At 48.9% G+C, this 12214-nt stretch overlaps 1 protein-coding gene across 4 annotated transcripts in view; it reads left to right on the forward strand.

Moving 5' to 3' along the window:
• The window catches only part of TTYH3 (tweety family member 3), an 82852-nt gene that overhangs the window by 29547 nt on the left and 41091 nt on the right, over positions 1-12214 (forward strand). For all 4 annotated transcript variants that reach the window (XM_075284708.1, XM_075284709.1, XM_075284710.1 and 1 more), the window contains exon 3: positions 4919-5030. In XM_075284708.1, the coding sequence (XP_075140809.1) occupies positions 4919-5030 (112 nt within the window). The remainder of the gene's footprint in view (positions 1-4918; positions 5031-12214) is intronic.

Consider the following 12214-nt stretch of genomic DNA (forward strand, 5'->3'; position numbering starts at 1 on the left):
CCAGCGCCGCCTCCATCTTCTTCTGGAACACCCTCTCCCTGTGCCTTCTTCCTGCGCTGGGGGTCAAACCTCTAGGCCTTAGGCAGAGCAGACTTACGGCCACAAGAAAAATGTGTAAGCGGCCATTTTCTTGTGGGCATGCGCAGTCTGCTCTGCCCAAGGCCTAGAAGTTTGACCCCGAGCGCCGGAAGAAGACACAGGCAGAGGGCGAAAACCGGATTATATACCGAACAGCGGCGCGGAGAAGGCATCTAAAGGTAGGAGAAGAATAGACTTTCTTAAGGCGATTCCTACGTGTTGGTCACAAAAAAATGTGTTTTAATGATAGGATCCCTTTAAACTCACAATGAGGTTTCTGTCTGCGCTCTACTTTTAGTGATGATGTCATTGTAGCCAGTTTGACCATTAAAGGCACCCAGTAACTGGTCATGTGACTTCTGTGATGCCGGTGACACCGCCAGGCACTGCCGCCTCCCTAAGAAATGGGAAGTATTAGATAAGCAGAAATGACTTTTCTAGCCCTTTGCACAATCTCTTTCTGTATTTGACCCTTCCTGTGACCCCGTGTTGCGCTATTTCTGGCCACGGTTATGGGGCCCCCTCGTGGGGTCATGGTAGTCTTCCCTATTTCTTCCCCATCCCCCCCTGGTACACTGCAGTGGTCTCCGGCCGGGTGCAGCCCTCTCTGGGTTTTGGTCCCGCTCAGACAGTGTTTGTATCGGCGCTGTCCTATAATAGACATTTCTTACAGATAGTCTGGAGGGCTCCGGACGGATTTCGGCTGCTCGCACAGAGCGCTCTGCGTTTATCTCGGACTCCAGACTGTTTTCAATCGATCCTGGAATTTCATTTCTACTTGACTTTTTCTCTTTGCAGCTTCCGTGACTTGCCATTACGTCTTGGCTTTCTTTGGTACAGAGCTATTAGTGTCAGGACGTCTGGACACCCAAGAAGATGCTACAAACCTGCCATACCTCCGATTCTGCCATACCACCCCTCCCCCACAGCTTTGTATAGGAAGTTTTTTCCATGTTCTTTGCAGTTCTGTTCCATCCAGAGCTCCGCAATGACTTTGGTCGCACAACTGTAAGCTTTAAGCAAGTTCTGCAACCAAAAATATTTGTGGGACTTGTCTTCCTTTCCTATTGCACAATTTTTTTTAAAAGTGCAATTTTTAGCCGCGGTAAGGAGTTTTCAAGACACATTGATGGCCTATCCTTATGTGATCGATAGGGGTCCAACACTCGGGATCCGAACCGATCAGCTGTTTGAAGAGGCTGTGGTGCTCATGGGTGCCGATGAGGTCTCCCTCATAGATTACATGGTACAGCAGTTCAGTCCCATTCAAGTGAATAGGCATCACCATCAGGTAGGGTTGGGGTCCGAAACCCAGCAACCTATATGATTGTACCCTTATAATGCCAAGATGATCCTTTGGTCCTGACTTGCTACCACCCCCTACATACACAGACCCCAAATAGGAGCAGCAAATGAAATCCATCCAATATGGCGCTTGTCCACGGGTTTACCTAGTCCTTCCTCCCAAGACAAGCAACAGTCTAAATGGAAGCCAAGCCATGCAGATGTATTCACCCAAAGTCCACAGCGACGTTTAGGACCCCAGGCCATGAATAAAGAGAATGAAGTCTCCTTGTGCTTCTTTCTTACCAGTAGATCTTGTATGTTGCTGATGGAAATGGGTCTGCTGGTAATGGGGGGGGGGGGGAGTTAGCGTTGGAGCAGATGGTGTCTGTGCCGGGGCCTTGTGTAGGGCCGCAGCAGTGTCAGGCGTCATACTGAAGAGGTTATGTAATAGGAGATCTAGGAAGTCATTTAGGAAGTTCCCACATCGCTACAGGACTTCATTTATAGGACGGATGTAATTGGATACGGGCGGATTATTGATTGTCTTTCCAGCGTGTTTCCAGCATAGATTTTATGGTGAGAATAATCGGATACTGACAGTACAGTCATTGAGTTAAGTCCTGGTGCTGTATATAGTATAGGTAGGGCAAAAGTGACCCATGTAACCGAGCACATGTACTGTACGCTCACTTATATAGTACCTGGGCCTGTATACAGGTGAGTGTGACCCATGTAACCGAGCACATGTAGTGTACGCTCACTTATATAGTATCTGGGGCTGTATACAGGTGAGCGTGACCCATGTAACCGAGCACATGTAGTGTACGCTCACTTATATAGTATCTGGGGCTGTATACAGGTGAGCGTGACCCATGTAACAGAGCACATGCAAGGTACGCTCACTTATATACAAGGCAGTACCTGGGGCTGTATACAGGTGAGTGTGACCCATGTAACAGAGCACATGCAAGGTACGCTCACTTATATATAAGGCAGTACCTGGTGCTGTATACAGGTGAGTGTGACCCATGTAACAGAGCACATGTACTGTATGCTCACTTATATAGTACCTGGGCCTGTATACAGGTGAGTGTGACCCATGTAACCGAGCACATGTAGTGTACGCTCACTTATATAGTATCTGGGGCTGTATACAGGTGAGCGTGACCCATGTAACAGAGCACATGCAAGGTACGCTCACTTATATACAAGGCAGTACCTGGGGCTGTATACAGGTGAGTGTGACCCATGTAACAGAGCACATGCAAGGTACGCTCACTTATATACAAGGCAGTACCTGGGGCTGTATACAGGTGAGTGTGACCCATGTAACAGAGCACATGTACTGTATGCTCACTTATATAGTACCTGGGCCTGTATACAGGTGAGTGTGACCCATGTAACCGAGCACATGTAGTGTACGCTCACTTATATACAAGGCAGTACCTGGGCCTGTATATAGGTGAGTGTGACCCATGTAACAGAGCACATGTACTGTATGCTCACTTATATAGTACCTGGGGCTGTATACAGGTGAGCGTGACCCATGTAACAGAGCACATGCAAGGTACGCTCACTTATATACAAGGCAGTACCTGGGGCTGTATACAGGTGAGTGTGACCCATGTAACAGAGCACATGCAAGGTACGCTCACTTATATAGTATCTGGGGCTGTATACAGGTCAGTGTGACCCATGTAACAGAGCACATGTACTGTATGCTCACTTATATAGTATCTGGGGCTGTATACAGGTCAGTGTGACCCATGTAACAGAGCAATAAAGGAAGTTCTAGGATTTTTTGCCATCATTTTAGGCTCCCAAATGCGTTGGGAATTCAATATATTAACTTAGTTTTCATTGAACCCCACTTGACACCAGGCCTTCTGCGCCGCTCTGATATTCCAGCCTAGTACTCAGTCCAGTCGCCAACCTGTGACTTTCCATTTGTTGCACATCTCCCATTATCCTGCCGCTGGCTCCATGATGACACTTGCCGTTTTTCTGCAGTTTCGGCTATATTTTGTGTTTTGGTTCCTTATCATTTACGTTTCGCTTCCTCCTCAGAACCTTGTTCTTCTAGTTGACAGACAGGGCCTAAAGGTCTGTCGGATTCTTCTGGTGGCTCAGTATAGTTCTGTCGCTCAACATTGTTATCGAGTCTTGAAGATGGCCGGTGTCCTCTGAGATGAGTCTGCTGAGTAGCCGCAGAAGAGGAGGAGGGAGAAGGCAGAGCCAACCGGGGAATGGGGGATGGTTTGATCACATGACCAAGGATCAGAACCCTGATAACATCTGAGCCCAAGGACCACAATGGGGTCCATCAGGAATTAGTTGTTTTCTGACACATTGCAGAGTTGTCTTCCTTGCAGGATTATTTCATCTGCAACTTTAATTGAATCTGCAGCAAAGGTGTCGGACGTAGATGTTACTGCAGCTTATGCTGTAAGACCCCGCACCACCACTAAGTATATAGGTGTACGGAGCAAGTAGGGAAGATGCCACAGGGAATGACACGGCCCCTTACATCATCCCTCTACCAATCTGATATCCTATGCAATCCTGGAAAAATCCATTGAGCAGAATGCCAACCTAAAAATTGGGGAACCCATTGGAGGATGCTGAGAGCAGATATAAGAAGATATAGCGTGCAGGATAATGTGGATCACTATCTGGGGGGTGCGCTTGGACCCCACTATGTCATAGGTTTATGTTGGTCACATGACCAATGTAATCAGTTCCCTAATTGGTGTGGTAGTACTTGCAGGGGGTCTCCTTGCTCTCCGTCCTGTGACAGATGCAGCGTTTCTGGGGCCTTGGCTTTAATCTGCTGTTATCTGGGCGCCCGGCAGACGTCCCTTGTACATATATCATTGCGGCTCGCTGTCCTCTGGCTTCTCTCTGCACACGTCCCGCTCGCTCCTCATCTAGGTCAGCTGCGGTTTTACTGTTATCATTTTCATATCCTGGACTGACTCATTTATAATGACTTTGACAGGACTAGGATATTGGCCAGGGCTACACGGCTTCGATTTATGACCTGCAGACAGTATGAAGGGCTGTCCCAAGAACGGGTTCACGTGAGCATGAGAGAGTCTGGATACTAGAGTCATTCATTTGATCAGGGTCGATGGCTGCATTACCCCCTTTCCCCTCCACAAACAGCGCCGTATTTGTACACAGGTGGTGCCTGGTATCGCAGCTCAGCTTCATTGAACTATATGGTGTATGCAATACCACACACAACCAGCGGGTAGTCGCGGCGCTGTCGTTCATGGTGCTGTCGCCATCTTGTCTAGACAACGCTACAATGTCGGAGAATGTAGGTGGCGAAAACTCCCTTTGCCAACCTTCCGTACATTACCCTGACGTAATCCTGTATTATTGCCGACCGTGTAGGCCGCCATTTTGTTGCTTTCCTGTAACGTTCCTTCAGCTTTTTCTTCAGCGAGATTCGAGGCCTCGCTGTCGGTCGCAGAGCTCCGCGTCCTAGCTTTGCCTTTAGGTGTTTTACATAATGGGAAGTCATTTCTGCTCTGTTTCTTTCTTCCAGCGCTGGCATCGCAGTGGGCTTCTATGGCAACGGGGAGACCAGCGACGGCGTCCACAGAGTGACATATTCGCTGAGACATGTCAACCGCACCGTGGCCGGCATCCAGGATCGGGTGAGTAGCAATAAATAGAAATACATCATCATCATGTGTAATATTCCCTATGTCTGTGCGTTCAGCGCGGTTTTCTATAGATGAGGGTGCATGGCACGTGCCCCGCGCCAAGGGAAGTGCCAAACTACTAAACCCCCGGTAGGCCTTTGTGCAGCTGGGGTTTAGGGTCCCGAATCTGGAAGTCCTTCAGCACATGATCAGCGTCAGTACATCTCCCTTCTCTGTGCACGCCCGACATATCAGAGGTTTGTCTGACCTTGCCTTATGCCATATGACCAGCACCAGCATGTACATGTTGGGGTCCGACACTCAGACCCTGCACAGATCAGCTTTTATGGCAGAAGCTGCTGCAGCGGACAGGGAGCATGTGCAGGCTGCTTCCATTCAAGCAAGCACCGTCCCCGTCCACTGTACAGCGGTGGTTCCAGGGCATTGCAGTGTTGCCCTTACACCCACCCCGTCCACTGCAGCAACTTCCTATGTCTGGAGGCTCCCGAAACAGCTGATCTGTTCAGGCTCCTGGTGTAGGGACACCCACAGATCTCCTAATGTGGATAGGTCTTGGTAATGAAACTTCAGTAAGGGACGAAAAACCCTTTCACGTGGGTGCGATGTGCATATTGCAAGTTGCTATTCCTGAAGTTCGGGAAAGCTGTATAGGAGTCAGACGCGTATCGATTATCTTTATGGCTGCCTTTACATCCCTGACATGGCGTCTCCCTGCTCTCCCCCCCACATGAGCAAAGCCGCTGAACTTTAAGTGACATATAAGAAGCAAATGTCTGAGAGTCGGAGCCGGCGTTACGGCTGCTGGATAAAGCACACGTGGGCGCTGTCATGGCAGCCATTAGCGTTACCCATCAGATTTACTCTATAAAGTAATGAGGTGAATTCAGACATGATGACTTAGGATAGGTCATCCACATAGAAGTCCTGAAAAACCCCTTTAAGGACCAGCAGTAGAGATTAGAGCGCAGTTCACATTTGTAGATTGGCGTCCCTTATCTTATAATGTAGTGCTTCAGATGGAGCCCACAATCAGAAATTGCCCCTAAATATATATATATATATATATATATATATATATATATATATATATATATATATATATATATATATCATACTCACAAATAAACATTTATGTAGATTTTTAGACAAACAACTTGTGCAAAATGAGGCAATGGGTGCATTGGACGTGGAACGTCAGGTTTTTGGAGCACTGCTCTTGCTGTTCAGGGAGGATGGGTGATGTCCCACTGTGCAGGGGTCTGAGCAGAAAAATGAGTGCTCCAGGTAGGGGAAAGTCCCGTCCCCAGTGCACCAAATGTTTCTACAAAGGTGACCGACATGGCAAAGGTCAGTTTTATGTGTGCTCTGTGACCTGATGGTGACCCTTGAATATGCTTGGGGGGAGGTGGTAGTCCCTTTAAGAAAGAAGCAGTTGTGGTCTAGTCCTGCACTAGTCAGGGCTTGTTCACATCTGCGCCCAGGTGTCCGTTTTGCAGGTTTCCGTTTCCTGCACAAAACAGAGCAAGAAACAGAAACCTGCAGGACTCTATCAAACCCATTCATTTGAAAGGTGTCCGGTCGTGAGCACCGGTGAGTGTTTTATGCTCTCCGCCGCAAAACCGGTTTTTTAAAACTGGACACAGAGTTAGACATGCAGTACTCTGTGTCCAGTTTTAAAAGAAACGGTTTCGCCGCAGAGAGCATAAAACGCTCACGGCCGAACTCTGCATGACCTGAAAACGGAGTCCGGGTGCTAGTGTGAACCCAGCGTCAGCAGATGTTCTCAGAATACAGACTTCTGTCTGCAGTATATGAATATTTTAAGAAAAGGGAACAGAACATTGACCCTTCAGCAGATTTGTGTGTCCCATATTGTGCAACTTGTGTCTTATGACTCAGGAACACGAGGTTATTACTTGTTATCTTGTATTCTTATGTGCCCCTGTAAGGAGCGGAGACTTGGGATGTCCTACTGGTGCGGCTTATTAGGCTGAGGTGTCTTGTATGGGGTCTCTAGGGGTTCACATATTATTTGCTTGTCTCCTCCTCCTTACAGAATGTAGTTGTGGATGGCGGCACAATATGGCGATCTATGTATATGGCTGTATAATGTATCTGACCCTGCAGGTCTCTTATGGAGTCCTCACATCCCGCTGTCCGTAGTAATTCCCTTCAGTATATAACGGAGGATGCAGCGACATTACAGCCACGTACCCAACCAGTGATGTGGACTCTGGACTTTTATAGCTTTAGGGCCGGGCGATTATGACCTAAATGAAAATTGTTATTAATGAGGCATTTTACCTCGATTACAATTAATGGTAATTATTTAGGACACGCCCTCTTTTACAGCCTGTTGGGCGACACCTCATGGGATTCATCTCACACGGTCCCTTCAGACCCCAGAGTATAATGATCAGAGGCCCGCGGATGGTTCGCCAACATAAAAACCCTGACGTGACTCCCTGCTGGCACTTATGACTGACGTCTGGGATCACCGAGGCCTGTGATTGGATCCTGAGCATCCGCTGACATCACAACACAGGCCTCAGTGGTCTCTGACAAAAGGCAGCAGTCCGAAAAGAACAGGGAGCCCGGGAGAGGTGAGTAATTCTGTGAGATCCCCTCCCCCGGGCCTCCGATAATAATCGCAGTTCGGTTCAGCGGTGTTCGGTCCAAACAAAACTGTAATTATTGTAATAACCAAAGTGAAGAATCTCTCTGGTTCTCCTGGATCATGTTCGGATTCAGTGGTTTTTTGTTTAATCGTCCGTCCCTTGCTGTAATGTATACGTCATATAAAATAATATAATTAAAGTGAATCGTCAGTGTCTGTCAGGCAGAATTCACACTAAGGCCGGGGCCTCACGTGGTGGAAACGCCGTGGTGTGAGAGAAACCAAAGCGTTCTCCTGTCCCTGCATAGTGGGCGAGATTGTACCGAACTGCGGAAAAATAGGTGCAGCCGAAACACTGCCATTCCAAACAGCGCCGCGGTGTGTAACTCACAGCATGTCGATTGTACCTACGAAAGCGCTGCGGGAAAAACTGTAATGTATTGTCGCCATCGCCTCGTTTTTATCCTGCAGCGTTGTCGTTTTTTTTTTGTTTTTTTTGTTTTTTTTCTGCTGCGGCCGGATACGCGGAGCCTTAGCCTAATACTACTAAGGTGTCTATCAGTGCGGATAATAAAGAACTCAGAGCAAGCCAGGAATTTAGTATAAAAATATTTACATTATTTACAATATATACAATATTTACATTATTTACAGTATGTACATTATTTACAGTATGTATAGTATATACATTATTTACAGTATGTACAGTATATACAATATATACATTATTTACAGTATGTACAGTATATACATTATTTACAGTATGTACAGTATATACAATATATACATTATTTACAGTATGTACAGTATATACAATATATACATTATTTACAGTATGTACATTATTTACAGTATGTACAATATATACAGTATATACATTATTTACAGTATGTACATTATTTACAGTATGTACAATATATACAGTATATACATTATTTACAGTATGTATAGTATATACATTATTTACAGTATATACAATATTTACAGTATGTACAGTATATACATTATTTACAGTATGTATAGTATATACATTATTTACAGTATGTACAGTATATACAATATATACATTATTTACAGTATATATATTATATGCAGTATTTACATTATTACAGTATATACAATATGTACAGTATATACATTATTTACAATACATTTACAGTACCGTATGTACAATATATACATTATTTACAGTATATACATTATTTACGGTATATATATTTACAGTATATACATGTCTGGTGGTCGGGCTTGGCGGCGTGGGTCTGTGCCGGTGGTCGGGCTTGGCGGCGTGGGTCTGTGCCGGTGGTCGGGCTTGGCGGCGTGGGTCTGTGCCGGTGGTCGGGTGTGGGTCTGTGCCGGTGGTCGGGCTTGGCGGCGTGGGTCTGTGCCGGTGGTCGGGCTTGGCGGCGTGGGTCTGTGCCGGTGGTCGGGCTTGGCGGCGTGGGTCTGTGCCGGTGGTCGGGCTTGGCGGCGTGGGTCTCTGCCTGTGTTCCGGCTTGGCGGTGTGGGTCTGTGCCGGTGGTCGGGCTTGGCGGCGTGGGTCTGTGCAGGTGGTCTGTGCCGGCGTGGGTCTGTGCCGGTGGTCGGGCTTGGCGGCGTGGGTCTGTGCCGGTGGTCGGGCTTGGCGGCGTGGGTCTGTGCCGGTGGTCGGGCTTGGCGGCGTGGGTCTGTGCCGGTGGTCGGGCTTGGCGGCGTGGGTCTGTGCCGGTGGTCGGGCTTGGCGGCGTGGGTCTGTGCCGGTGGTCGGGCTTGGCGGCGTGGGTCTGTGCCGGTGGTCGGGCTTGGCGGCGTGGGTCTGTGCCGGTGGTCGGGCTTGGCGGCGTGGGTCTGTGCCGGTGGTCGGGCTTGGCGGCGGGGTCTCTGCCTGTGTTCGGGCTTGGCGGCGGGGTCTCTGCCTGTGTTCGGGCTTGGCGGCGTGGGTCTGTGCCGGTGGTCGGGCTTGGCGGCGTGGGTCTGTGCCGGTGGTCGGGCTTGGCGGCGGGGTCTCTGCCTGTGTTCGGGCTTGGCGGCGGGGTCTCTGCCTGTGTTCGGGCTTGGCGGCGTGGGTCTGTGCCGGTGGTCGGGCTTGGCGGCGTGGGTCTGTGCCGGTGGTCGGGCTTGGCGGCGGGGTCTCTGCCTGTGTTCCGGCTTGGCGGCGTGGGTCTCTGCCTGTGTTCGGGCTTGGCGGCTGGGTCTCTGCCTGTGTTCGGGCTTGGCGGCTGGGTCTCTGCCTGTGTTCGGGCTTGGCGGCGGGGGTCTCTGCCGGTGGTCGGGCTTGGCGGCGGGGTTTGTGCCGGTGGTCGGGCTTGGCGGCGGGGTCTGTGCCGGTGGTCGGGCTTGGCGGGGAGAGGGTGAGAGGTGGGGGCTATGATGAGTGTTCCTCTACCCAGCTCTTATTGGGGAGGACACCACCTGGAAGAAGAGAACACATTACAGACACGTTAGTTAAAGGGTTTGTCTAAGGCCTTGTTCACATCTGTGTCGATAATCCGCTCAGGGGAGTCTGCATGCGGTCCCCCCGAAAGCACACCGACCCCATAGACTACGGTATAATGGGGTCCGTGTGCTTTCGGTGCAGTGTCCACACCGAACATGTGGATAGAAAAGCACTTCGCAATATACTTTCCTGTCCACATGATTCGTACGGAAAGCACACGGACCCCATTATAGTCTTTGGGGTCTGTCTGGCTTCACTGCACACCGCCTGCCAATATGTTCGATAGTCTGTTCAGGGTTCTCCATATGGACCCCCAAACGGATTACCGACGCAGATGTGGCCAGGCCTTAGGCAGCGCTCCACAACAGAATTGCCCTGTATCACCTCATCACTAATGGAGTTTCCTCCGTTTCTTCTTAGGGGGCGGCGGGCCGGTTGATGTCTCCGCCTCCCCTTGTCCTCTCTCCGCCTCCCCTTGTCCTCTCTCCGCTCTCTTTCTCGGATTTTCAGGTCTAAGAAAGAGAGAGATGTTATATGGAAGAAAAAATGGGATTCCCGGCTGTGTCTGTAGGGGGCAGTAGTAACTCACAGGTCAGGGTCTTTGTCCCATTCCTCCATTTGCCTCTTTATTTCTTCCCTGTAGGCGGCGCTCTCCCTGTTGTTCTTCAACATTAGGGTTATTTCCATCCTGTTGAGATGAGACAGTGAATGGTGAGAAGATGTGAGAGTCTATACATGAGGAGTAAAGAGTCTTCTCACCTTCTCTCCTCTATACATAAAAGTAAGTGACCCCCCCCCCCCCCTATAGGAGGAGCCGGCATTGGGGTGTACAATAGTCACTTACGTGCTGTACATGGGGGTCTCGATCTCCAGGGCGGGCTCTCCTAGGGCCGGCAGTATTGCTGCCTGTCTCTCGTAATATTCCATCATTTTTCTACTTATTTTTTTCTCCCTTTTTGGGGGGATGTCTGGAGGCCGGGGGGCTAGTTGTGGAGAAAATGGAGAATATTAGGACACTGACAGAAGATGTTACTTTGGACTTTCATCCTAAATCTTCTCTTGCCTTTCTATGTGAGCCCTGTGTGATGAATATCTGATAATCCGGCACATAGGGGTCCCCATTTCTAGCAGATACTATCATCTAAGACTTCACTTTACACTCACCAGTTACTTCTTTCTTAAGTAACATGTCAAGGAGGCCGTCTGACACCAGTTCTTTGTATTTGGCGCCTTTATTGGCGCGCGTTGAACGTCTTGCAGACATGGTTCTGTCCTCAGTCGTCATGTACAAGCTGTCGGTCTGATCTGCGTCGGTTTGGGTCGGCAGTTACGGTCATGGGCTGAAGGTTCCTTTGCCATAGGTATCGCTGGTGACATCATCGGACCGTGTGCAGTGTTATCTCATGCTGGACCAAACCACTTGTAACAGGGGCATATTCTCCTGGGATTTATACAGCCCCTATTACCAGCCAGTGTTTCCCCCCATCATACTTATTCTATATGCGGAGAGTTGTGTCTTGTATTTCACCTGTTTCATTATCTAAATGTCTCCTTCTAAATCTGTATCATAGACTCCGCCCCCTCAGGATGTGTAAGATGGTATATTCCACTGTATGTCGGCAGATGTCTGACCGATCCTGTCACCTGTTGAGTAAGAAGAAATGTGATTGGCTTTTGACCAATCTCCGAGCTCTACCCCAGAGACGTATTCAGATTATCCCGTATAGCAGGGAGAGCTAATAAAACGAATTCTATAAGTTATTGGCACCCAAAAATGGTGTCATTACAGATTACATCTCATCCTGCAAAAACACAGCCCTCCTATGGCTCCATAACCAGAAAACGGAAGAAAAATAGCTTGTATAATGTGAAGACGAGACGTCCAAAAACACAAGCGGCTGCGGCAGGGAGGGAATGTATAAGCTGTGCCAGCGAATATCAGGGGACACCCAGAGGGAAAAGACACCAGAAGTGACCCCCAGAGTGACCTCCCCAATAATAGGGACTCCTGGGAGTTTGGTGTTCCCAATGTCCCCCGCACAGCTTCCGTATTCCCTCTGCACCATCCGCTGTGCAGTCACGTCTGGGATACTAATACTCACTACACCCCTTGTATTAGAGAAGCTGCTGTGCCCGGGGTAC

The sequence above is a fragment of the Leptodactylus fuscus genome, chromosome 8 (assembly GCF_031893055.1).
Source record: "Leptodactylus fuscus isolate aLepFus1 chromosome 8, aLepFus1.hap2, whole genome shotgun sequence".
Lineage (NCBI taxonomy): Eukaryota > Metazoa > Chordata > Amphibia > Anura > Leptodactylidae > Leptodactylus > Leptodactylus fuscus.